We start from the raw sequence: 26,850 nt of genomic DNA on the forward strand, positions 1-26,850 counted from the left end.
AATAACTTCTTATGAATAATACTTGGATATATTTAGAGATGTATATATTATATATATATATATATATATATGTATTTTTTTGGTCTTTTTTTCATTTCTAGGGCTGCTTCTGTGGCATATGGAGGTTCCCAGGCTAGGGGTTTAATCAGAGCTGTAGCCACCGGCCTACGCCAGAGCCATAGCAACTCAGGATCCGAGCCGCGTCTGCAACCTACACCACAGCTCATGGCAACGCTGGATCGTTAACCCACTGAGCAAGGGCAGGGATCGAATCCGTAACCTCATGGTTCCTAGTCGGATTCGGTAACCACTGCGCCACGATGGGAACTCCCTGCTTAATATTTTACATATGGAAAAAAATTAATTTAAAAACAATTTAGGGAGCTCCTGCCATGGCTCAGTGGAAATGAATCTGATTAGCATCCATAAGGACACAAGTTCAATCCCTGGCCTCCCTCAGTAGGTTAAGGATCCAGCGTTGCCTCGAGCTACGGTGTAGGTCACAGACGCAGCTCAGATCCTGCGTTGCTGTGGCTGTGGTGTAGTCCTAGCCTGGAAACTTCCATGTAGCTGTGGCACAGGCTGGCAGCTACAGCTCCAATTTGATCCGCAGCCTGGGAACCTCCATATACTGCAAGCGAAGCCCTAAAAAGATGCACACACACACACACACACACACACAAAGACCCAAAAAAAAAAAAAAAAAAAGACAAAAAAAAATTTTAGGAGTTCCCATCTTTGCTCCTAAAATTGCTCAGTGGTCAGCGAACTCGACTAGTATCCATGAGGACATGGGTTTGATCCCTGGCCTTGCTCAGTGGGTTAAGGATCCAATGTTGCCATGAGCTGTGGTACGTGTTGTGGCTGCAGCTCAGATCCTGCGTTGCTGTGGCTGTGGCATAGTCTGGCAGCTACAGTTCTGATTCAACCCCTAGCCTGGGAACCTCCATGTGCCTCAGGTTCGGCCCTAAAAAGACAAAAGACAAAAAAAAATTAAGTTCTTATTTATTTATTTATTGGTCATACCCATGACATATGCAGTTTCCAGGGGGCAGGGATTGAACCCATGGCATAGCAGCGACCCAAGCTCCCAAAGTGACAATACTGGTTCCTTAACCTGCTGCACCACAAGGGAACTCTAAAAGTTAATTTTTTAATTAGGGCATTCAGTGATTAAATATTGATGATATCTAACATTTCCTGACAGGACGTACTGAAAAGTACATAGAAAATGTCCTGCATCTCATTTTCTATGGTTGGGAATGATCAGTTAGTCTGAACTTTGTACAGAAAGGGACAAATTTTCTTTTAAGCAATTAAGGGCAAGCTAATTAAGGTTGAGGGGTAAAATGACATCCACAAAGACCTCGTAGCTAGTAAGTGAAGGAGCTGGGTTTCCAACCTACACAGACTAACTTCAGAACTTGTGCAATACTTCTCTGCAGTACTTAACACAGATTATTCTTATACTCCAGGCAGAGAGGCTAAAATATCAGGAGCTAGGTGTTACTAAGTATGCCACTGGAGATGCTAGGCGTGAAGAAGAGGGCAACATGACACAATAATTCTCAAAGAAACTGGAGGAGAGATTAGCAGGTGAAAAGAGCTAAGAAATAGAATTTTTCTTTTTCTTTTTAACATTACTTGACCACCCATTGGGCTAGATATTGGAATAGAAAAGCAATGGAGAATATTTCACTTTAGTGGAGAAGATAGGTAAATACAATATAATGAATTGTCAGAGTTAAGATAGACTTAAATGAAAGATTCACAGAACATAAGAGAAATTAGATATACATAGAATTCATTTGTTTATTGCATGTATTTAAAGAGTGTTTCCTGGAGTCCCATTGTGGCTCGGCAATAATGAACAGGACTAGTTTACTCGCAAGTGTGCGGGTTTGATCCCTGGCCTTGCTCAGTGGGTTATCAATCCAGCCTTGCGGTGTAGGTCGCAGACCCTCCTCGGATCCTGTGTTGTGGCTGTGGCCAGCAGCTGCAGCTCTGATTCAGTCAATAGGGAAAAAAAAAGTTTCCTGAGTCCCCACTGTATTGTGCAAAGACACTTGTAGGGCAGCAATTCAAACAGCAAGAATGGCCCTATAAGTGCAGGGAATGATTACGTTGCTTGCAGTGTTCGGATAATATCAATTGTATAGTTAGGCTACTACCTGCACAAAGGGTGTCAGGCCATGGCTCAACAACAGGAGAGGGCGCTAGAAAGGAACACAATGGACAAGTCTGAAAGAGCTCAGGTTTTTCACAGCCCAAATTGCTTTTTGTGGAATCACCAGGAAACATGCATTTTCCTGCAGCATATGCTTTATTAAAATAATCTGGAGTACAAAAACACGTTAATTAAAATATGAATATATTACGTAGTTGACTGCAACAGCATATGAGTAAGATAGTAAGATAAGACAGGAAAGAAAATTCCACAGGTAGGCAGGCAGATAGCTGTGGCTCTCCACAGAAGTCTCTGGGTTGGAAGTTCACGTTCAGTTCTCAGGGGATTTAAGGCAAGCTACTTGGAGTCCACTGAGTTAGAGTGTGCGAGAAAACGGTACGAGTTAAATGCAGGGACTGGGTAAAAGCTGCGGCGCGGGTACTAGGAGGCTGGAGGCTGTGCTCTTTGATCCTTGGCTCTGTCGTTCCGAAAAGATCCTTCACTAGATGCCCCTTTGTCGCGGGAGACAGGGATCCTAGCTCTCCAGCTAACCTTTCTCACTTGGCGCCTCGTTGCCAGGGCAACCCTTTTCCACCGGAGGCACCTCTGCGACCTCCGTGCTATTGGCTTAAAGGACGCAAAGTGCGTCTGACGTCACTGAGCGGCGCCGCCAGATTCTGGGGCCCGGCGAGGTCTCATTTTCCCGGTCCCTGGTGGTGGTGGCGAGACCGGCAGCTGGTGGCCCGGCGGGCGCCGGCAAAAGCCCCAGGTCGGGTGGTGGCTGCTGTGCAGATCGCGGCTGGAAAGAGGAGTGGTAGGAACGGGTCCCTGGAGCTGTGAATCCCGTGCAGGTGCGGGGAGCCGCGGTTCCGCCCGCACTCTCTCGGTGCAGGAGGCTTCTTCTGTTGCTAGGACCGCCTTACCACGTTGCTAAGGAGTCTGGAGATGCTGAGCGTGAAGAGTTCCCCCTTCCTGGTCAGGCTGTGGCCGAGATTTTGCCTTTTTAGGTCTTATTTGAAAGTGTCTGCCTTTCCCCTGCTCTCTTCTATCCTCTTTAAACACCAACCAACCAAAAAACCCTCTTTTTCTCCGTTCTCCCTACCCTCTCCATATCCTCCTTGTTTTCTAACTTTGACAACATTCTGGCCTTGAATGTGGTCTTAAATGCCTTTGGGAATGTGTGGTTTTGCAGGAGGAGAGGCTAGGAAAATGTAAAGCAGATATTATTAACACTCTTAGTATTGGCTCTTTGGATTACTTTATGGTGAAAAGTGTTGGGATAGATGGATATTAGGCTGTGTCGCTGTTCTTTGGAACTTGAAGGAGCTTTAGAGATGGAGCACAGCTTCTTTAGCGGGGCTCCTTTACACTTTTAGAACTATCCAGATTAGAAAGTAGGAGAAAAACGTGGCCTCTCCCTCTGAGACTTCAGTGCAGTGGTCTCAAAGCCAGGTGTGGGAAGAAAATGCATGTGGGAAAAGAAACGTATATGAGCGGTCCAAAACAATGAAAGAAAAGTAGCTTTTCTAAATCCACACAGATGCCTATAATCCCTTGTAGATGACCTGCAGTGTCTAAGGAAACCTAAGGAGAAAATGAGGGTTCCACAGTGAGGCCTGCTTGGTTTGTTTGCACTCTGATGTCATGACATAGTTTAGGTGTTGGGGTCAAGTGGATTTATGGGTTCTAGTGTCTATTTAGAATCTTTATATTGTTTGGTAAAAGAATGGAGGGTGGCCTTGGTAATATTTATAACAAAATATTTCTTACTTTTTTTAACTCTCTCCTCCATTATCCCTTTACAAACCCTCCACGTTTTTTTGTTTTGTTTTTTTTTTTTTTTTTTAATGAAAAAGCACTCAAAAGAGTTGTTGATGAATTAAGCTTTTTTTTCCCAAACAACTAATGGTCCACTTTTGTTGTCAGTATGGTGTGCTCTCAGATGGATATTATTTAAAAAAATTGAGCACATGTCCTTTATAAGGTAAGGGGTGATACTTTTAACAGAAATGAAAACTGATTGTTTTGGAAAGAAAGTCTCAGACATAGGGTGTTTTGAAAATGGACAGAAATATTTGTATCATTGTGTGTGTATCTTTTGATATTGTTGCTGAAAATTATGTAATTTTTTATTATCACACAATAAAAACTGTCCTGCATACTTAAAACCTTTGAAAGCTTAACTTTCTAAAATGTTTTTCAATGAGTTTCAGTGCTTTTTGAACTTACTCAAAATAGAATGCAGCCCTTTCCCATTAGTCCCTTACAGGAACAGCTATTTGACATAAAGGAAAATAGAAATTGAGTTGTTCCACCAAAAATTTTGCAGATTTGGTAGGTAGTGTTGCAAAATGTGCGTCGTGATTTGACGTGGCGAACTATGCTCTTTTCATGTTTGTGGGTAGGCATCTTTGTGCTGCATCTTTTTAGGCTGTAATAGCTATTACCATTTACAACCAAAAGAAACTGAACTTAAACCAGATCTTCATATTGGCAGCACAAGTATTAAACAAGATTTTTCAAAAAGGGGGAAACATATTTGGTTACAGTGACCCCGCTATTTCTGGTGATATTAATACAGAAAGGCATTGTCCCATTTTAAAGAAAATAATAATAACTAAAACGTAGTAATTACTATGTGCCAAGCATTTTTTTTCTGAATACATATATTAACTTGTTAGTCTTCATCAACTCTTACAGTAGCTGCTGTAATTGTCCCGATTTACAGACTTGAGGAAACTCAACTTTCTTTGACACAGATTTCTTCTTTTAAAGAACACAAACTTAGATCATATTGTTCCCCATCAGAAACTTCTCAACACAGAGACCAGGTATAATCGTAAATACTTGTTGAATAATCACAGAAGTGCAATATTAGTTTAACATGATTAAAGTCTCCATGAGCTTATCTTAGAATATTATCTAACACATTTAATGACTTAATACTTACTGTATTTCTAGAAAATGCCTTGGGCATGAATGTAAAATATGATTTGGGGAAGTAATGCATCTACTGGTAGTAGGTTGAGAAAATTAGGTCAATGTATTAATCAGGGAAATTGAAATTTAAAATTATTCCGGGTACAGAAGTAATCTTACATTTAGTTTACAGGGCACTTTGATCTGGTCACATCATATTTGAAATATTTGGGGGCTCAATGTTATTACGTGGAGCTCTGTCCTTGTGAAGATTTCTCATTTGCCAAGTAAATTAAAATGATCTCATGTTAGCGCACATTTAAGAAAGCGTCAGTATTTGTCCTGAAGAAGAGAAAACTAAGGAGTTGTGATTCGTGTCCTCAAATATTTGAATATATATGAATATATATATATATATGACTTAAAGTGGGAATGTTCTAATGGAAGAATAATTGGAGTGTCATGTAAATGGGGGAATGGAGTAACCCAGTAGAAATAAAAAGGAAGCAGTGCAGAAATCAGAGTGCTATGGAAGTGTACATTTGAGAAACCAGAAGACCAGAAGTGCCAAGTGCAACTTGGGATTGGAACTGGAGCTAGAAATACCAGAAGGCAGTTGAGTGTATGAATCTGGGTGTGTGTGGCAGAGGATTCCTTGAAATAATTTGATTAGGCAAGAAATCAAGGGCTATGGTCTAGGGCCCTCCCATTAGAAGAAAAAAGGGATCGTGGGAGAGAAGTGAACCACCATCCACTGCATGAGCAACTTGATTTATTATTTACTCTTCAGTGACAGCCTTGATAACTTGGTATTACCGCTCCCATTTCAATAGGTCAAGAAATCGAGGCTTAGGGAGATTAATAATCTGCCTAAATTCATAAACCTGTACCTAGTAGAGATGCAGACCCAGATCTTAGCCCAGAGCTCCTTTTGCATCATCGTTCCACATTGATCACGTCTGTAGGGATGTGTGTAGGAAATTTAGGAAAAAGAGACCACAGTAATCCTGAATTTTTCAGCCTGAGGGACCAGAAAACTGGTGGTACCTTGAATTGACAATGGGTTTATAACTTCAGTGTGATAACCTCAGTTTTGGTTGTGTTTGTTAGAGGAGTTTGGGAACTTATGGTACATTTAACAGGAGAGTTCATTATGTCACCAGAAAAGTAAGACTTGTTATGCAGATGTTTACATTTAGAACTTAGGAAATACGAGGTCAGAGAAGGTGGAGACAGTAGGGGATGTGCCAGCCAATTAAACTAGTCTGTATTTTCTCATTATAGCCAGAGGATTCCAATTGAATTTCTAAAAGTATATTTTGACGATTTGAATGGAAAATGGATATTTTTTATATCTTCCTTTGTTACAGATAGTTTTTCACTTACTGTTACTGATGTTATTGACGTTGACATCATTTCATATTCTCTTATTGGTTTTCAGGTATTTTGCTCCATAACGTACCTTTTTTTGTGGGTCTTTTACTATATTTCCTACTCAATTCTGTTTGGTCTTTATATTGTTAATGAGCCTCCTCCATCAGAATGTTGAAATCAAGTTTCATTTAACTGCAGGAGTAAAGAGAAGCAATGCAGAAGTCAGAGTGCCATGGAGGCGTACAGTTGAGAAACAGAGTAACAGGTACAGAATGTTGCTTTTTAAATGAAGAGGCAGATTTTGTGAATAACACTTTATGTTGTGCAGATGGATACAGGGTGAGCTTTATTGCTTTCACCTCTTTTTTGTTGATGCTACTATTTTTTTCCAGATGACCATGATGAAAGGACATCATTGAGTGCGCAAGTGAAACATAGGACTACAGTTCAACAAAGCAAATCCTTGTCAACCAGTTCTCCAGAATCTGCAAGACAACTTTATCCTCGACCGAGTGATAAACTTAACCCTAAGACAATTAACCCAGTAGGTACAAAAGAGATTCCTGACTCAGTAGATTTTCCAGAGAAGCAGACATTTATACACTCTTGAGTCATTCTGAATGCTGTCCCAGGTTTCTTTTGTCTGTTAGTTTTAGGCTAGTGATAAAGGAGCGCATATGGTAATTATGATGAAGAGTGGAGGTAATGATGAGAGAGTGGAGGTGAGAAGGTGTAAAGTAGAAGTGAACCATGTTTGGTATATCCTATCACATTGTGGGTGAGCGTCACGGAATAGAAGATAACATGGCAGCTTTCTTTTAAAAAAAAAATTGCTGTGGTTATCTACTTCCTAATACCAATGAATAAACTTGTATTCAATCGCCATAGGATGAATTACATGCTTTCATAGTTGCATAAAGATCCTGACCGTTTTCTGTGGTCTATAAATTAGCTCCACCAGAATGCCTACTACCTACAGCACTAGCTTTCTTTTGCCTTCTAACAGCAATTTAATCACATTAAACAACATAAGATTTATGTACATAATAGTGCCTAGTTGTAAGTTTCTAGGTCAGTTTATCCAAAAAGTGAACACATTTGTGCTGCAACAGCAGATGGTGTCTGGCCCAGCTTTACACAGGGTAAGATGATAATGGTTTCAACTTTTAAAGGGGTTTAGGAGAGTGGCTGAGACATAGACTTTGATGGCAGGTAAAATATGGCAGATACTTAGGTGAGGATACGGTGAGGTATCCAGGGGCAGAAGGAGATTGACTTTATAAAAGAAAAATGGAAAATAAGCTTCTGTGATCCTTTGCTCCATAATTCGTGTTGTCAAGGAACTCGAACACCCGACGAATGCCCTGATATCTCCATGCTTTTGCTTCCTTGTGTCATATTTAGTTGAGTTTATGGTAACATTTCCATTTTCTTCCTCTCTTTAAAGAAAAACTTTAAGTAGTAATTTTTTTGTGTCCCTAGTCTTAAATTGCATTAAAGATTAAGGAAAGCTTTGGGCAATAATTTAATGCTTTGACCTGAGAATACATTGAAGAAGACATGTCTAAGGTACATAAAAGCTCCCCATCCAGCACAAGTCCCTTGAAAGGCAGGATAGTGGTGACCTTCAAGGAAAAGTGGGAAGAACTTGAGAAGAGGCACTGCAGAAACTCCAGGGCACTGGTAACGTTCAGGTTTTCCACCTGAGTGTTGTTATACAGGTATATTCGCTTTTTCAGAGTTCACTGATCTATACACTTAAAATGTGTGTGCTTTCATATGCCTAAATTTTAAGTATTTTACTTAAATACAATTTTTAAAACATATTTTTCTTAGTATGAACTATAACTAGAAAAATGAAACATTAGTATTGCAGTGAATTTTCACGACATGGATCAAGCTTTGTAAATTAATGTTTTTATTATAATATATTTTAATGAAATGTCATTTATGTATTTTTACTAGAGGGAAAATAGTTCATTCTAAAAACTTTTAAGTACATTTTTAACTTACTGAATGTGGCTTAAAGAATTTTTTTAGCTAGTTATATCTTTAAAATAGATTAATAAGTTCGTATTTTGCAATTTAGACAACTGTGTTTTGTTTGATCATGTTTAAGCACCATGTGGTAAAATTTTTACTTATTGTGCCTAAATTCTTAGATCTCTGATCAGTTATATTGCAACTATGTATCCTGTAGTTGTTTAACTTGTGATTGAGTACTCTTAAATTGTCTTTAAAGCGCATTTGGAATTAATTTATTCTTAAAATAATATGTAGAAAAACTGAAGACGTGAAGTTATATATCTAAGCAGGTGTGTCGGGGCATGTGTTTGTGAGAGTCTTGCTCTATCTTCAACTCTGTCACCCCTGCTCATCCTACGTCTTTTGATTTTTATAGAAGCATAAAACCAGATTGCAGAACTTACAGATTCTCTGACCATCCAGATCATCCATATTTGAGTGAAGGAATGTAGGAGGTGGGCTGGAAGTTGACAACAAATATACTTTTCCTGTACTTAGCACCTTTCCTCCGTTTAGCCTTCACCTTGACAGGTTGCAGTGGGGGAGGGGTGGAAAGATTATTATCCCGATTGTATTTGTTTATAGTATTTATCTATAGTATATTTATTTTATATATGGTTCCAGCTACCTCCACGCCTTCTGAAACAATTAAAGGCAAAAGGAAATACACAAAATGTGATTGTGGTTGTGGTTTCAGTATTGAGAGGACTGGTTATTTTTTTCAGCCTTGTTTCTAAGTAGAGTGATGCACTTGATACAAGCCTGGTGGCTTGAAAGTCAGGGTGTCCGTTTGCCTCTGACCTCAGCAGGATTGAAATTGATTAGGTATCACAAAGTGGAGGTGCTAGTAATATTTATTGTATTCTTGTCATTTTTTATTTCAGTTTGGTGAACAATCACGAGTGCCTTCTGCATTTGCAGCTGTTTACTCTAAAGGAGGTATTCCCTGCAGGTAAAATCAATACAACTTATAACTGACCACATTGTTCAAAATAATTGAGTAAAATCAATACTGTTTTCAGTTTAAATCTATTAAAAGTTTTACTTACTATGGAGGTTGAAATAAAGGTGACTTATTCATAATTTGGCTGTTGGATTGGTATAGATCCTGGCACATTGTTGAAGAAAATCATTGTAATTCCAAAATAAAATTAATGATAGATCTACAGCAAATCACCAAATAATTTAAGAAATTGAGTGAACCAGTTTCTAAAACAATTTAAGCATTCAGAGGCTTGGGCAAGTTTCAAATAAATAATTATCTTTTGTTTGTAACCTGAAAGTAGACAATTTAATGAAATTGTTTCATTATTTTTAAAAATTATATTTCAAGAGTTAAACATTTCAAAATTTATTGAAATTACATTTCTTAATGAGTACATAGAGCTGTTTTTGTTTTTTGTTTATTTTTGTTAATAATTCTTGCAGCCTTTCTAAACAGACATCAAAAGATACTATTTTAAAGAAAATAATATAGGAGTTCCCACTCTGGTGCAGTGGGTTAAGAATCTGACTGCAGCAGCTTGGGTTGCTGCAGAGCTGTGGGTTCAATCCCCAGCCCAGTGCAGTGGGTTAAAGGATCCAGTGTTGCTGCAGCATCTGTGGCTTGTATTCAGTCCTTGGTCTGGAAACTCCCATATGCCTCAGATGTGGCCATAAGAAAAAGATTACGAGTTACTAATAGATTTCACTACTGAGAAATATTAGTTCCTTTTAAGTATATCTAGTTTTAGCTTGTTCTAGATGATAGAAAATTTTGTTTTCATTGTAGAAAGAATACTTACAACATTTTTTTGTTCAAAAATTCAAGAGATGGCACATGGAGGTTCCTAGCTAGGAGTCCAATCAGAACTATAGCTGCCAGCCTACGCCATAGCCATAGCAACAGCAACATCAAATCTGAGCCGCATCTGCAACCTACACCACAGCTCACGGTAACGCCGGATCCTTAACCCACTGAGCAAGGCCAGGGATTGAACCTGCAACCTCATGGTTCCTAATCGGATTCGTTTCGCTGTACCACGAAGGGAACTCTGAGATGTAGTTCTTAATGGTATTTTCAGATTTGGAGGACTCTGAGTGAAAAATAAGCTCAAGAAGCATTTTTAAATTTATTGTTGTTAGTATTTTGTATTTACATTCCCAATTGAAAGTCTCTTTCAAGGTTCTTATTACTCCTTCCCCATCCCGACTGATTTATTATTGCTAAAAATGTGAAAACAATGTCTTGAGGCTTCTTGCTATCGTGAAAATAATACTAAAGAAAGTGTCAAGTTGAGAACATTACAAAAGGAGTGTGAAATAACAGTTGAGAGTGATAAGTTCACTGTCATGGGTATGCTGAATGTTCCATGGATGTATTCATGCATCAGAATTTACCAGATTCTGGAGTTCCTGTTGTGGCTCAGTGGTAACAAACCAGACTAGTATTCATGAGGATGTGGGTTTGATCCCTGGCCTTGCTCAGTGGGTTAAGGATCCGGCGTTACCGTGAGCTGTGGTATAGTTTGCAGACACAGCTTGGATCCTTTGGTGCTGTAGCATAGGCTGGCAGCCGCAGCTCTGATTTGACCACTAGCCTTCCATATGCCACAAATGTGGCCCTAAAAAAAAAAAAAAAAAAACTTAGCAAATTTCACACCAGGTAACAATGCCATCTTCTGCATGTTGGTTATGCCTCAGTAAAGGCTATTAAGAAAGAATAAAAAGCAGCAGCAAAGCTACCACTGCTGGGGCTACCATTGTGTTACCCTGTATGGGCCATTGCACCTTCCTGGCCTCGGTTTTCTTCTTTTTAACAGGGAAAAAAAACCTGGCTTGCCTTTAGATTATTTGTGTTAGGTTTACATCATCCGTATCTGAAAAATTGTGTTACTTCTTAAAGGATCATCGTTTGTAATTATCACGTTTTGTTTCCGTAATTTGTGATAGGTTTGCTATATAGGTTTGTTATAGGTTTGTCTGTAGGTTATCTATTTTGTTATAATTATGACTGAAACATATCAAATATGACATTTCACTATGACACAAATAGCAAAATACTTGAACTCCAAAACTGCAAGCTTGACAAATAGGGAGTTTTAGTTTTGCCACCAAACAATTTTGCTGAAAGAGTAGGAATTCGTAGGATTATAAAATAACTGTCTAATTATTATTGCTTTATAAAATGCCTTTGTAATATCATTTAAGATCATGGCCTATATGTTACAAAATAATTCTGATATGGTTACGTTCTAGAAAGAATATATATGTGTTAGATAATAACTGCTTAATAATTAACTGTATTGTCCTTGTTACATTCACTGACTTTCATATTTTAGGTTGGTCCACGGTTCTGTGAAACACAGGTTGCAGTGGGACTGTCCTCCTGAAAATCTTCCATTTGACCCTCTTCTTATTACTTTAGCTGAGGTAAATAAATACTGTATCGTTCCTGAATATTTATGGAAAAAAATTTAAATTGCATAAAATGTTTTTTTGTAGCTCATCAGGAAATCTCATTCTTTACTTTTGAAATAAAAGCCAAACACCAGGTATTAAAACACCATGCTCCCTTAGGAACTAATTATGACTGGTATATGTGTATCAGAAACTGATTAATCAGCTTTATAAACATGAAATTAGTCTACACAGGGATTTGTAGATGAGAGGATAAAATATTCATACTTAATTCTAAAAAAGTGCTTGGAATTATATCGAACTAGTCAAATCAAGAGAACATCAGTGGTTTAACTTCTACTGCATCAAATAACAATGACTGGTTGATCTCTATAGAACCAGTCACATTTAACATGATATGTTTCTTAGGAAACTGATGGTAACTACCTAAACGTTCTTTTGGAGAATTTTCTGGGCTTTTAAATGTACAAGCTTCTTGTACATTTTAGGTAAGATATCATGGAGATGGTTTTATAGAAGATTTTAGAAAACCTTTTGATAGATTCTTATACTTAACATTTGTGTCAGGAAAAAGTTGGCAGAGTATTAGCTTGATGTGAATCAGTGATATCTTCTATGAATTTTATTATTTATAAATTATAGAGTTAGAGTCAGAAGTCGAGACATGAATTAACCAATTGTCTTGTATTTAAACTTTTAGACACTTTTTTAGAGTTAAGGATCATTTTTTGTTGTTGTTGCTATTAAGAAACAAGTCCTTAAATTAGAGCTTCGATGATACTAATCTCTAGGCAATGCCTCTGTGATAAGTCACGTCGTGGTAATTGAACTAAAAACATAACGATGAAAATAAAGACTTTTTTTCCTTCATTTGAAGAAACTTTTGTCAACAAATGTAAAACTAGTGGGGAGGGCTAGGGGCAGCAAAGCAGAAAAAGTAGGTAATTTTACTGACTGAGATTTCTTAATTGCAGTGAATCTGTAGAATTTTAGTCCTTCCTTTAGTTTTCCAGGAGTATTTAATATTTTAAATGGAATTATCTTGGTATAATAAGCAATGTATTTTTAGGGGTAGCCTATTTTGAAATTAATTTTAATCAAAAGTCTTTTAAGCTTGGTATTAAAAAACTGAAGATGTTCTCATGTTTCATTAGTTCTTTTTAAACTTCAAACTTTTTATACATGGTAGTAGCAAACATTTTTTTTAGGTGAATCAAAGCTAGAAGTTACCTTTGGAGACATATCCTAGCCTATCACATGGTAGGGGGAGGGTGGTAACTTGAGGAGTCCCCAAAGGGACTCTGATTTAGTTTAGACCTCATAAACTCAGTCTTTTAAATCCCTCTTTTCCAAACACCAGTGCTTTTATTTCTTCACTGGGTACATTTTTAGCCCCTCCCTCCACTCATTTAGTGACGGGGACGTGGTGACAGAACCACCACTATTGCAGCCATTTCACATCTTGACCTGAGATTCCTTATCTGTAAAAGGAAGACCATAGGGATGCTCATAGACCATCGAACCTGTGCCATAATGATGCCAGTGTGCTTGGCAGCATCGTTTTCAAAGCATGGTAGCATCTAGGAAAAGAAGTGTTTCATCATCATTTGGAAGCAGATAGTTGGTCTAAAGAACAAGCAGATTGAAAATTAATATTTGTAGGCCTGACCTTGCATATATTTATTCACAGATAATAATAGTCAAACTGAGAGAATAATGCCATTGCTTTCTTTATTTTCTTAAAAAAAACAAAAATGGCTATTTTATCCTGACTCAAAATAGTTAAATCAAAAGAAACCTGTCTCATTGTTTCTAATGCATTTAGGACGAAAGGCGTAGTGAGAAATGATGTACATGTTTTTTTTTCTTTCACTTTTTTGTTTGACATTCTCATGTTAAAAATGACATTTGAAATCTTACAATGCATTTTAAACATAGCATAAGATTTGTCTTCTAAATATCTTAGTATTTAAATATGGAGGAAATGTAATATTTTAGAAACTCATTAAACAATTTGTAAAATCACCATTAAGGTGGCGGGGTTGGAATTCCTGTTGTGGTGCAGTGGAAACGAATCTGACTAGGAACCATGAGATTGTGGGTTCAATCCCTGGCCTCTCCCAGTGGGTTAAAGATCTGGCGTTGCCGTGAGCTGTGGTGTAGGTCGCAGACGCCGCTCGGATCTGGCGTGGTTGTGGCTGTGGTGTAGGCCAGCAGCTGTAGCTCTGATTTGACCCTAGTCTGGGAACCTCCATATGCCATGAGTGCAGCCCTAAAAAAAGCAAAAAAAAAAAAAAAGAAAAGGTGTGGGGGGAGTCCAGTAATTTTGCATTCATAAAGTCTAGTTTATGAACATACATTTTAGACTAATTTAATGTGATTCCAGGCAGTGTTTGGGAGTAGTGAGTTTTTCCTTTTCTTCTCCTTATTTCTTGTTATTTATCTTTCTTCTCCTCCCACCCACAGTCTCCCTTTTTCTTTCTCTCTTTTCCTTTTTTTTGCTTATTTTTAAATTTTTTTCTTGCTTATCCTTTGCTTTTATATATTCCTTTTATTTTTTTCCTCCTTTTCTTGGTTAGAGATCCTTCCTGTCTAATATAGGTCCTATATTCTATAATTTCTTAGTTTAACTGAAATTGTCATTGCTGAAATTATATTTAACAAATAGGAAAACAATAATAATAAAACTTGATTTTTGGAGTTCCCACTGTGGCTCAGTGGAAATGAATCTGAAAAGTATCCACGAGGATGCAGGTTTGATTCCTGGCCTCGCTCAGTGGGTTAAGGATCCCGTGTTGCTGTGAACTGTGGTGTAGGTTGCAGATGAAGCTCAGATCCCACTTTGCTTCGGCTGTGGTGTAGACTGGCAGCTACAGCTTTGATTCAACACCTAGCCTGGGAACCTCCATAGGCAGCGAATATAGCCCTAAAAAGACCAAAAGAAATTGATTTTCGTTTACACTAGTAAGGATTAACTTTTTTGCTATTAGTATCACTACATGGATAATAAATCAGGTTTTTGTTTTTGTTTTGGTAGGGTCTGAGAGAGACTAAACATCCATATACGTTTGTGTCAAAGGAAGGTTTTAGAGAATTACTCTTGGTCGCAGGTGCTCCTGAAAAAGCTGTGCCTTTGCTTCCTAGACTGATTCCCGTGCTGAAGGCAGCTCTGGTATGTCCTTTGTTCCTTTAGACTTTTCTGTGGTATATTTAGAATATTTTATGTCTTTTTTTCCTTCAAGTTATAGGCAAGTTTGTTCTTTACCTGTAATTCTCATGTGTGTGCAGAATTAGGCCACCGTTGCTCAGGGCCACATGGTGACTTCCTGAAAGACACCTTTAGAGCACGTAATGAGGGTGGAAGGGGCATCTCGAGTAACTAGAGAAAATAATGAACCTCAAATCAGTCTTTCTGTGCTGTAGTGTATTTTAATTAATGTGTCAGTCAAGCAGAACATTTGTTTTTTGCTTCTAGGTGTCTTGTAATAAAGGTTTTTTTTTTTTTTTTTTTAGTTCTAGGTTTGTTTGAATATCTTCCAATATTGAAATTCAGTTTTTTTTCTTCACCACCTGCTGGCCCTTTCTTGTTACCCATCCTTTTCTCCTCTTTTCTCCCTGCCCGTGCACCCCTAACCGCTCACCCCTCCCCAGGTCCACTTGGATGATGACGTCTTTGAAAGAGGACTGAATGCCCTGGTACAGCTCAGTGGCGTTGTTGGTCCTTCTCTGAATGACCATCTGAAACATCTGCTTACAAGTGTGAGTACTGAACAGCTGAGCGAGGGGTTGTGTGTATGTGTCTCTTCCTGATGTTGGGGCTTCAAAGTGATCATTAAAATGAATCAAAACCTTAAAAAATCACCTCATCATCCTAATCAAAAAATGTAGATGTCAGACCTACTTGTCCATAAAACATTTTTGCTAGTGGACCATATTCTCTGTAATAATTTTTTTTGACGGAAAGCATCCACGTGAGCAAACTGTAGAGTGTAGTACGAATAAAGGAAAAGCTGAGCGGAGCAGAATTAATGAACAGTGCGATGACTTCACGCCCGTGTGGATTAGCTGTGAGTTATAGGCAGAGCTTATTCGTATTCTTGCGAATTGGATAGTGCTAAGGCCATGGTTTTCATCCTTTTCTTTGTTTTACGTTCTAAGGTTTTTAGCGAGTCTGTAACTGGCATTCGTGCTGAGACATTCTGTGGTTTAACTCTCTCACAAACCTGTATTGGGTCACTGCGGTTCAGGAAGTCCCCAGGACCGCCCTCAGGTCAGACAGTTTGCTGGAAAGACTGATGGCACTCAGCAAAGCCGTTGCCGTTTGTCGTTTGTCATGGTGAAAGGACCCAGAAGGAACTCAGCACAGGGAGGAGGCGGGGCCGGGGCCGGGGGAGACCAGGTGTGGAGCTTCCTGTTGTCCTCTCCCAGGGGAGCTGCGTGGACAGTGCTTACATTTTCCAGCCGTGATGCGTGGCAGCGTGCGCGGAGTCCTGCCACCGAGGGAAGCCCACCTGAACCTGGTGTCCAGGGTTCCCAGTAGAAGTCCGTCACTTGGCATCACTGCCTGCCGGCCTGGTTGACCCTGGTCTCCAGCCTCCCTAAAGCTGAGGAGATAGCTTGTGGCCCCAGGCCCCAGTCGTAAATCACACTGTTAGCACAGACTGTCTGGTGTGGCTCCAGGCCCCAGGTAAACAAAGACACTCTTAGCTGGCAGAACCTTCCAGAGCCAGAGGTGTCCTATACAGCAGCCAAAGGCAAGAGCCAAACCTTTCTTTATGCAGAGTTAATCCTTAGCTGCTCACGCCACACTGAAAGATAGAGTCAGGTCCTGGCTAGGACCAACTGCAGCTAGGATTTCTCTGCAGGCCTCCTGTACTTCAGAGACATGTGTGTTGGTCATGGTTCTACTTTTTTCTTGGCTCATCTATACGAGAGATCCTGAAACTGTATTTTCAACTTCTCATTCTGCAGATAGACTTTGACCTGGTGCCTAAGCCTGTGGAAAGGAGGGGTAGTGGTGAAAGTAGAGGTGCTGAGCTTAGAAATGTAGGCTATGCAGTCTCACTGCAAGTGTGGTCGGGAAAAGACACAGCGAGAATAGACTCTCGAACCTTAGTGTGGGGGAGTCCTAGGACAGGAGGAAGAGACGGCCACCGGCAGATGCCGGCAACCTCCAGGTCAGTGGGTTGGGACGCGGCCGCCTGACTGCAGGAACTGCACACTGTTACATCTGTAGTGGTGCTGGTGGTGGCTCATGAGTCTGCCTGGGCTCCCCTTCCCGAGGGGAACATGGCCTGAAGAGAGCAAACTGAAATCTCTCAGAGGCTCCTGTTCTTGTTCATCCTCAGGACCTCGGTACGTCCAGCCTGTCTCCTCTGTTAGAGTTGCTCTTCTCTCATTTTCATCTTTCCGGGAGTCTCTTTTGACCCTCCCTAACCTTTGATGACCTGGCTGAAAGGCCCTGTACTCAGTGGGAAGTATGTCTGGGTTACATCGGATCTGGGAAGAAGAAGAACCAGAAGTGTTTGGTCAATGAGGAGGTCTTGCCTGGGTTCCATGCTTATCCCCAGAACGTGGAGCCATGAGCACGTCCTGCTCTGGCTGAAGTGTTGAGGACGGAAATGTCTCGGCCGTTGGGTGGGTGTTGCAGACCTCTGGGGCAAGAACAGTTCTGAGTTGTGCTCGAGGACCTGAATCGCACTGCTCCCCTCTTTGCTCCTGTTGTTCTCGCTCAGCCGTGCTGTCCTGTCTCGGGCAGGGTCAGTCCCACCTACCCAAGGAGGCCCCTCAGGACTTGGCTGCGAGCCATAGGTGTGGTGTGGGTGTTAGTCTCGCTCTTCTGTGTGTCACTGCTGTTGAGTTGCTCACGAGAGGGCTCTGTTCTTTGTTGTCTCTTCTGTTTTCTACCGTAGGAGACTTGTGTTTTGGAGGCTTAGCTTTGCATCTTCGTCGTCCAGATGCTCTTGCAAATTACAGAAGGGGAAAGTATGCAGTTCCTCAGGAAACTTACTCTTGGAACATCTACAGTATGATAATACTGTAGCAGATTCTGTAGGATTGCTATTATTTAAATAATATAAATCTATTTCTTAAATAGTGTGTCTATGACATATAAATCTTAATGAGATGTTTCCTAAAAAAAGCCTTGAAATCTGAAACAAAATGAGTGAGATTTATTTACTTACTATACAGTAGAGACTCAATGGCATTATTTCTAGTGAGCTTATTATTGAAATTTTGTTTATGGTGAACAGTGCTATTTTCTTCAAATCATTTCATTCCCTTAATCTTATTTTAAAAGCTTTCCAAGAGACTAAGGGACAAGAAATTCAAAGAGCCAATCACCAGTGCATTACAGAAGCTAGAGCAGCATGGCGGAAGTGTAAGTAGAACATTATTCTGTAAATCATAATTTTTTTTTTTTTTACTTTTGGTCGTATTATAAAATTGTCTGTATAACATACCTGATCTCACTTCAGATGCAAGTACCCATGTGGAGGTGATGCTTTTATTCTCATTTTAGAGCTCAGAGTTTCTACCTTGCCTCTGTCACACAGATTCAGAGAAGATACTTTTTTTTGGATGCCTGTGGCATGTGGGTGTTCCTGGGTCAGGGATCAAACTCACACTGCAGCTGTAAAGAGAGCCACAGCAGTGACCATGCTGGATCCTTAACCCACTGAGCCACAAGGGAACTGGCAGCACAGGGACTAAGACCCAGGTTGTATAGATATAAGGCCAGTGCATCTTCACTTGCACAGAACAGATGGTGCTCCATATAGTATAGCTCTGCAGGTGGTTTTTGTTTGTTTGTTTTGGGTTTTTTGTGGCAGTGCCCCTGGCATGCAGACACTCTTGGGCCAGGGCTCACACCTGAGCCACAGCAGTGCTCTGAGCCACAACAGTAGCAATGCCAGATTCTCAACCCCCAGGCCACCAGAGATCTTCTCTGCAGGTTTTTTCTTTGAGGTATTCTGGATATTTTTGTTTCGACCATTGGGAAGTTCAGAAGACAAAAGGCTTACCTAAGAGAGCTCATTGAAAAGAGAGTGTTTTTTTCCTTTCATTTGCCAGCTTTTCTCTCTGAAAAATGTACAGTCTGCCCATAAACAAAGGTCGAAATGAGTTTTCCAGATGGCTGATTGTTCCGTCTGGAAGGCACATGAGCTGGGGCACACATGCCTCGCCTGCAGGCAGAGGAACGACCCTGCTGACTGGTCTAAGGTGCGGGATGTGTGGGACGTCATTGCTCTCTGTGTGCAGCCAAATAACTGGCTTAATCGGATTTTCATCATTTGAAAGCAGTGTTCAGATAATCTAGCCTTGGAAGTATTTCCACAGCACAGTATCTCACCGTGTTTTGGTGACTGCATTTAGTCAGATCTTAAAGATAGGATTGCACGTCATTATCTTAACATTGCAGAACATAGTTTGATTCTAGGTACTTTCTGAAGGCACTCATTATAAAGAAAATTTGTGTGATCCATACAGTTTTTTTTTTTTTTTTTTTTTTGGTCTTTTTAGGGCCACACCCACGACATACGGAGATTCCCAGGCTAAGGGTCTTATCGGAGCTGTAGCTGCTGGTCTACACCACAGCCACAGCCACGCCAGATCCAAGCCACGTCTGCAACATACATCACACCTCACGGCAACGCCGGATCCTTAACCCACTGAGCAAGGCCAGGGATCAAACCTGCAAGCAACCTCATGGTTCCTAGTCGGATTCGTTAACCACTGAGTTACGACGGGAACTCCGATCCATACAGTTTTAAAATGGCAGATGCTGTGGTATAAGCGTTGCCTACATAACCTAATTTGAGCAATTTTAGAGACTTTGGAAGTTGATGATATTATTTTCCTGATGAATACCTGGAATAAATTCTATGAGGAGGAGTCCAGTCCTCGCTCGGCTCCTAGTTGATGGGTTTCTTTGTTGTGTGGGTTCTAGGCTGAGGTTTAGCCTCCAGACACCTTATTGAGATGAACAGAATCATCCTGTAGTCAATCCAGTGACCCTTCCCAGCAGAAAGGGAATTCCAAGTGTACTTGCTGTTCTGAGAATTGGAATGTAAAATAATATGCCCTTTCCTCTCTGTGAAATGCAAGGAAGCAGATGCTAAATAATGATGGCAGGGCTTTTCAATCCCAAACTCTCCCCAGATGGTTTTCCGCATCCGTATCCAGTGGCCTGGTAAGGGGGCGTGGGCAGCTAGAAAGGGGCAGGCCCAGCATGTTAGACTTCCTGAGTGTGTGGAGAGGGGTAGTTGTGCGTAAATGCTGGTGAGAACTAGCACACTAGGATTTGGGGAGGGATGCGGAGGGTGTAGGTGACCAATCCCAGCGTCCCAGTGAGAGCAGGGAGGTTCTCTTATTGCCACTCAATCTCAATAACTTCTAAAAGTGCTAATACAGAATTTTAAAAATTGGAGTTATAAGGGTACTAAGTATTGTTCATTCCCTCAGACTTTTTCACGTTCTCTCCTTCTAATGTTTTACATAATAATGTTGTAATAATTAACATAATTGCAGTAGAAAATTTCAATCACATATCAAAGATTTTCCCTTGGCTTAATCATTATGGTGCCTGCTTTAGGTATTTTATAGTCCATCATGAAATTAACGAATGTTCTTTCCTTTCTAAAATCTCAAATGTTTATACCTTTCTCTTTCGTTAAATATTGGAGATGAGTCTGAAAGATTCTTCTCAATGTTTCACATTTCTTAGGGCCTGGTTATAACACAACAGTGAAAAGACTCAGCTTCTGGGGAGACTAAAATAGCGGCTACAGACAGCCACAGTGGCATTTTTCTTATGACTAATCAGTTTACCATACCATCTGCCTTAAATTGAAATTGGTTTATTGTTAACTTGATTTAATATTCTTTTTAAATGATACGCACATTTGTCTTGGAAAAGATACATCCGTACACACATCCGATCTTTATTGGGCTCGGGAGAACCTGTTAGGTGACAGGTACTCTACTGAGTGCATTTTAGACACTGAACTCACTGAACCTCTGCTGTGGTCCTCAGAGGTAGATGTCGTTGTTATCTGTCTTTAAAGAGCTGGAAACGGGTGCCAAGAAGGAATTAGCCCCAGCTTTGATGATGAAGTGACTGGCAGAAGCTGGATTCAAGAACTGAGAGTCTGGTTCCTAACTCCTTTTCTAGTTAAATATTTTAAAAACACAGTAAGCAGCAACCCGTATTTTATTTAACTCAGAAAAAATTTCTACCTCTCATTCCATCGTTCTGCCCTCACCTCATTTGGTTTGCGTTTTGAACACCTTTTTAGGCATGCGAATGCAGTACCACCGGGGGACCCTGTGTGATCCTAATGAGGTGCAATGTTTTTCTGTTGACAGGGGAGCCTCCTCATCATCAAATCTAAAATTCCAACATATTGCTCCATACGCTGTTGAAGAAAGGGACCAACAGAAATCTCACCACCAGGCGTTAAAAAGCACTGGCCATGGGTATCTGCAGAACTTTGCAGATTCACTTTAGTTTAGTCTCTTGTAAATCACAGCTGACCTTCGGTATTTACTGGCTTTACATGAGTATACACAGTTCCACTGAATCATAGTGCACGTTATTCATCCAAAAAAAAAAAAAAAAAGAATGGTTAATGATGGAAAACTATTAAAAAAAAAAGTTCTGTAATAGTGCAATCTTGTGGGGTTTATTGTTTCATGTTTTTAATGGTTTGTGTGAACAACCATTACTGGGTTTACTGTGGATGTGTTTGTATGTATGTATTTTCTGGTGCCTTTTATTTATAGCCTTTATACAGTCGGTTTGTGGCTGTGCTTTTTTTTTTTTTTTTTTTTGATATTTTGGCATTTCCTGGGTTTTATATTTATCAAGTCTATGGAAATTTAAAATAGTGGACAAACATTTGTGAAGTCACTGTGAATTTTTATTTATAAATATGTATTTTATAATTTAGAATGCTTGCGAAAATTTCCTCTCAGAGTATTTTAGTTTAAGAAAAAAATTTTTAATGTATAAATTCTTTTACAAGTATGTTGTTTATTACAACTCCTTAAAACTACCTAAACTTTAGGTGTTAATTATATTTAAATAAATGCTATTTTTGTATCTCATAGTCTGAAAATATTGGTATTCAGTACATGAAGATACTGAATTAATTCTTAAGAGATTAATTCTTAAAACATAGGTATTCAGTGATTTTGTTGCATTTAACAATTCATTCAATTAAAAAGCTTTTAAAACATAACTTACAGGTATGGCTCTGAGTGTTGCTGGCAGTAGAAGCTGATTCTGGGTCACTTTACAGAGAAAGGAGTAAGGGGAGAGAAGCAGAAGACCAGAGGCCTCCCATCTCCTGGGCAGGAAGGGCCTGAGGACCGGGGCAGGCACAGGACGCCTCCAAGGCGAGGAGACCAGGAGCAGCAGCCCCCTGTCCCAGAGGCCTTACAGAACAGCCTTTCTTTGCCCCTCGATACCTGGGGTGACCTCATGTCATTCTCATTTCAGACCTGGTCTTGCAGAAGTTAATTTAAAGTAGGAGGCGTTTCTGAGGAGTGCTCCTTGCGGAACTGCTTGTCAGAACTCACGGCCTTCCTGGTCCCTGTCACAGGTGCGCTCTCCCCAGAGAGGTGGCTCTCCTCTCGTCCCATCCTCAGTTCACCCGCTCAGCTGCCTGCCCACCCACTGGCCTTGCTCGGACTCCTCCTCCTCCTTGCACTTCGTGCCACCCAAAGGCAGAGAGGTCTCTGCAGTTGAGAAAATGCCATAAGAAAAACGTACTGTTTTTAGTCATTATAACATTTGTTGCAGTAAAGACTTGTAACACTGGCAGTAGAGTTATAAACATTTTATTTGCTTTTATTTTTTTTCTTCTCGAAATACAAAATGTGCACGTTGAGTTTACACAAACACGCGATGGCAAATTTCAGTGTACATGTATTGTACTACTCTTATTTTCTACACTGGTGATAGCAGGGCAGCTTTCAACATCCTATCTCTACACCAGAATAGATACCTGATTTATTGTTGCAAAGACAGTTGCAATTTTCCTCCTACTCTCGCCTCTTGGTCTTTGTGATATTTCTGCAAAACAGAAAGTGTGTGTATCTTCAGTAATGTTGTGGCAGCTTTACAATTTTGGCTTAAGATCACTAAAAATAATCCGAAATTATTAGAGTTTTATGATGAGCTAAATGATAATACAATCCAGATGAGTTGCTTAGCGCTTATATTCATTTTCTACTACATTTTGGTATTATAGTTCTCGATATAATGGAATCACTGGTGCTTTCAAAGTGAATTCTGCTTGCTGTTTGTTCCTAGTAGGCATTGGGGTGGTCAGGCTCTCTTTGTCTCTGAATGACATGGAATGTCAAGGTGCCATGAGGATGTCAAGAAAGAGGATGGAACAGGCCTTTAGCGCGGGTAAGGATTACTTGTCGCTAAGCATTGCCATGGACTAGAGGACAGCAGCCTGACCCTTTACATAAGCCTATGGACATCCTTGCCTTGTTTCACGCCTTCTTGGACTTCCACTTAGTGACACAATAGAAAACAGTCAACCTGTAGGACTGAACAAGTCCAAAAGTACATTTCTCATGTAGTCCTTGGCTGTAATACATATCAGGAAAAATTAAGAAATGCTTATTGAATAAGCCTTATTAGGCATATGCTGACATCTGGTAATAAACTAATTTGTTTTATGTTATAAAAAATGGCAGGTAAGTGAATGTCTTTAAACAGAAGGCAGCAAATCCACAGAAACTGGGACTATTTATGTATTTTTTTTCAATAATGGTAATCTTGTTTACTTAAAGTGTAATTGGAATTATAGTGTACAAACATGAAAATTAATTTCTGGAAATTAAATGCAGATGCCAGTATTTTAGAAAACCATTTAAAATCCTGGGGCTGAATACATACAAATGAGTAGCAAAAAACACTGATATTTTAGAATCACTGATAATGTGAAAGCCTCAATAATCCCATGGCTAAAGAATCAATAAAACTATATGCCAGATTCTGTTACTTTTGAATAGTCACAGGGTATGAAATGACTCAGAACATCCCATGAACTCCGTAGCATTATGAAAAGGATGCAAATTTATAAATGGGAAACTCCAATCTTTTGGGGGATTGCTTTATATTAAAACAAAGCATGTTTGCATAATATGCCTCAGTGTAAAGCTGAGCAATCTATGCTAAAAGTGGTAGCTCCAACTCTGTGGTAGAATAGTTCACATCTGTCTGTTTGATTGAGGATGTGTTTGACAAGTTAAATCACATTTTCAAAGAGCTGCATGGAGCGCATGATGTTTTCATCCTGGGAGAGAGAAAAATGGTGGAATTAAATTCAGCATTTCTGTGGAAGAAAGTATACCATTTTGCCTCTAAGCACTGCCTCCCCACCAGCCACCTTTGCCAAGTGCTCAAATACTAGGTGCCTGCAAATGTAAATACCCTTCTACCCACTCTCTGTGTAGATAACTCTGGAGAGCCCATCTGATGTTTTGCTGAGTCTCCCTGGCATCAAACACTCGATTTAACTCTGACGTGGTGTTGAGAGGGGGTGTGTCTCAACTTAGAATGCCAGAGCAGAAGCTGGAGAGGCACAGAGGTAAACTGCAAGCCAACCCGGCGTTTCAGGTAATCACAGGCCAGATCGCTCGACGTGGCCACGTGGAAGGAAACAGGGTTTGTGTGGGCTAAGAGCCAACTTCATGAAGACTGGGGACTGGGATTTAGGAGACCCGTTGGGCGTGCTCTGGGTCTTTTAGGGCTTAATCTGTGTGGCCATTATGCCCCTGTAAATGCATGGTCTTTCAATGCCAGAGAAAGAATTGTTTGGGAGAAACCATTGCCCAGTGGCTGTGTTCGGTTTAGCATGTTTCTTAGCCGCTTAAGGGGAGAAAGTCTTTTGGGGCAACAAGGGCATTTGAAGGTTGTGACCGTTTATAGTAATGGAAAGGGGTGGCCGGCTAATGACGACTTCCTCTGCTAGAGGCCCAGGAACAACAACACTACTAAGCAAGTCGATGTCGCCAAGTTAATTAATTCATTGAAGTAGGTGTTGAGAGACAAGCAGGCATCGGGAAAGGGAAAGTAGATCAATTTGAAAATAATGAGAAAATCTAAAGCGTCTGCAAACTTCTTAGTCTCCATAATTGTTAAAGAATCGTCGACTGTGGTTCTAAACACACATCGTCCAATAATTCTAGGTGTGGCTAATACTGGTCTGCCACCAGATGGCAGAAAACCGCATCGATTTTTTTTTTTTTTTTTTTTTTTTTTTATTATTTTCCCACTGTACAGCAAGGGGGTCAGGTCATCCTTAGATGTATACATTGCAGTTACAGTTTTTTCCCCCACCCTTTCTTCTGTTGCGACATGAGATTTTTTTTTTTTCCTTTGGGAGAACTTTCTGCTCTTTAATTTGTGTCTGAAAGCCAGCCCCAAAGACAGCTCTTGTCCACACACATTGAAGCAGTGATGTTGCTCTTAGAAATGAGGTGTGTTGGGCCCGGGAAACACACTCGGCTGTGCTGGCATCTAAATTTACGGAGGATATGACAGACAAGATACCTGTTATAGGCTAATGCTGGGGCAGGAACACATCACACACATGTTTTATCTTCCGTGATGTGTGTTCTAAAGGATTGGGAAGCAACAGCACACATGTGCAAACTTCCTAGCCCCAGGGCGCCCTCAGGGCCTGCCCCAGGGTGGACATGCCCTGACTGTTGCTGGATCTGTGTGCACGCTGGTAACTGCAGAGACGGAGACATCCATCTCAGCTGTGTTGAGGGCGTCATTCATTGAGGCATGTGGTCTTTGTCCTTGCCTCAGCTCATGGTGGGTAGCTGGCAGTACTCTGTCCAGCTGTTAAGAAAGCAAAAGGGGGAGTCCCTTTATTATCATTACTCACTTTTTGGCAACTCTCGATGAATTCATCTATGGTAACGACTCCGTCTTTATTTTTGTCCATTTTCTGTCCAGGAAGAAAAGAATGAAAAACTTGATTCAGAAGCACCCCACGGATACCCTCATACCTGAACTGAATGAGCTGAAGCTGATGAAAAGAAAGCCCAGTGGCTTAGTTTCTGGGGGAGGAACTGACCATAAACTAGTAGTTTCTTGCTGATAAGAAGAATCGAAGCTGATTTTAAGCTATTGCCTTTGCAACAGCCTGTGGTGCACATCAGCAGTTCCGTTGTGGCTCAGGGGTAATGAACCTGGAGGACACGGGTTCAATCCTTGGCCCTTCCTCAGTGGGTTAAGGATCCGGCGTTGCTGTGAGCTGTGGTGGAGGTCGCAGATGTGGCTCAGATCCTGCATTACTGTGGCTGTGTCACAGGTTGGCAGCTGCAGCTCCGATTTGACCCCTGGCCTGAGAACTTCCATATGCTGCAGCTGTGGCCCTAAAAAAAAAAAAAAAAAAAAAAAAAAAAGAATAAAAGAAAAAAGGGTGGGGTGCAGATCGAGAGCTGCTCCGTTCTGGTAAAACCCTGCCCTCCAGCTGCCACAGAGTTTAGGCAGCTTGCTGAAAGTTTCCAGGCCATTTTCTCATCTGTAAAATGGGGCTAATGAGGATTTATAAATAACCTCATAGGGTCTTGTGAGAAGTGAATGAAAACAAACACCCCCAAACATTTGAGACATGACAATTGCTTGGTCTTCTGCCTAGGATATAGTGAATGTTCAATAAGTGGAATTATCAATATTATGATAAATTCAAAACAAATTACTACATTAGTATGACCATAAATATACTATAGTTGTGTCTCTTTCAGTAAAAATCGTTTTCCTTTTCATTCTTTTAAATCATCAGGAGGAGTTCCCATCGTGGCTCAGTGGTTAACGAAACCGATTAGTATCCATGAGGACACCGGTTCGATCCCTGGCCTCAGTGGGTTAAGGATCTGGCATTGCCGCAAGCTATGGTGTAAGTCCCAGACACAGCTCGGATCTG

The 26,850-nt window shown here is 40.4% G+C and overlaps 2 protein-coding genes across 12 annotated transcripts in view; one reads left to right on the top strand and one right to left on the bottom strand.

The window, feature by feature from the left end:
* PACRGL (parkin coregulated like) lies at positions 2,825-26,170 on the top strand. Of its 7 annotated transcripts, XR_002346371.1 has the most exons (11): positions 2,825-3,018; positions 6,659-6,725; positions 6,853-7,004; positions 9,370-9,437; positions 11,806-11,896; positions 14,922-15,056; positions 15,536-15,643; positions 18,186-18,266; positions 22,389-22,491; positions 24,365-24,527; positions 25,878-26,170. XR_002346371.1 is itself a non-coding variant. In XM_005666553.3 (10 exons), exons 3-10 carry the CDS (start codon positions 6,674-6,676, stop codon positions 21,308-21,310), a joined length of 744 nt encoding a protein of 247 aa, XP_005666610.2. In that variant the 5' UTR covers positions 2,825-3,018; positions 4,427-4,501; positions 6,659-6,673; the 3' UTR covers positions 21,311-21,989. The 7 variants fall into 7 exon arrangements, 5 of the variants coding, with proteins under 5 accessions (XP_005666610.2, XP_003482400.2, XP_003128927.4 ...); XR_002346370.1 differs by lacking the exon at positions 25,878-26,170 and having other exon boundaries at positions 24,365-24,528; XM_005666553.3 differs by lacking the exons at positions 22,389-22,491; positions 24,365-24,527; positions 25,878-26,170 and adding exons at positions 4,427-4,501; positions 21,254-21,989.
* KCNIP4 (potassium voltage-gated channel interacting protein 4) overlaps positions 22,714-26,850 on the bottom strand; it is a 1,134,443-nt gene continuing 1,130,306 nt past the window's right edge. For 4 of the 5 annotated variants that reach the window (XM_013978556.2, XM_003482354.4, XM_021100556.1 and 1 more), the window contains exons 7-8: positions 25,807-25,869; positions 22,716-24,204 (exon numbers count right to left, since the gene is read on the bottom strand). In XM_013978556.2, the coding sequence (XP_013834010.1) occupies positions 24,157-24,204; positions 25,807-25,869 (111 nt within the window). In that variant the 3' untranslated portion in view covers positions 22,716-24,156. Of the gene's footprint in view, positions 24,205-25,806; positions 25,870-26,850 lie in introns of all 5 variants that reach the window. The other variant, XM_003482356.4, reaches the window with a different exon arrangement.

The sequence above is a fragment of the Sus scrofa genome, chromosome 8 (genome assembly GCF_000003025.6).
Source record: "Sus scrofa isolate TJ Tabasco breed Duroc chromosome 8, Sscrofa11.1, whole genome shotgun sequence".
Classification (NCBI taxonomy): domain Eukaryota; kingdom Metazoa; phylum Chordata; class Mammalia; order Artiodactyla; family Suidae; genus Sus; species Sus scrofa.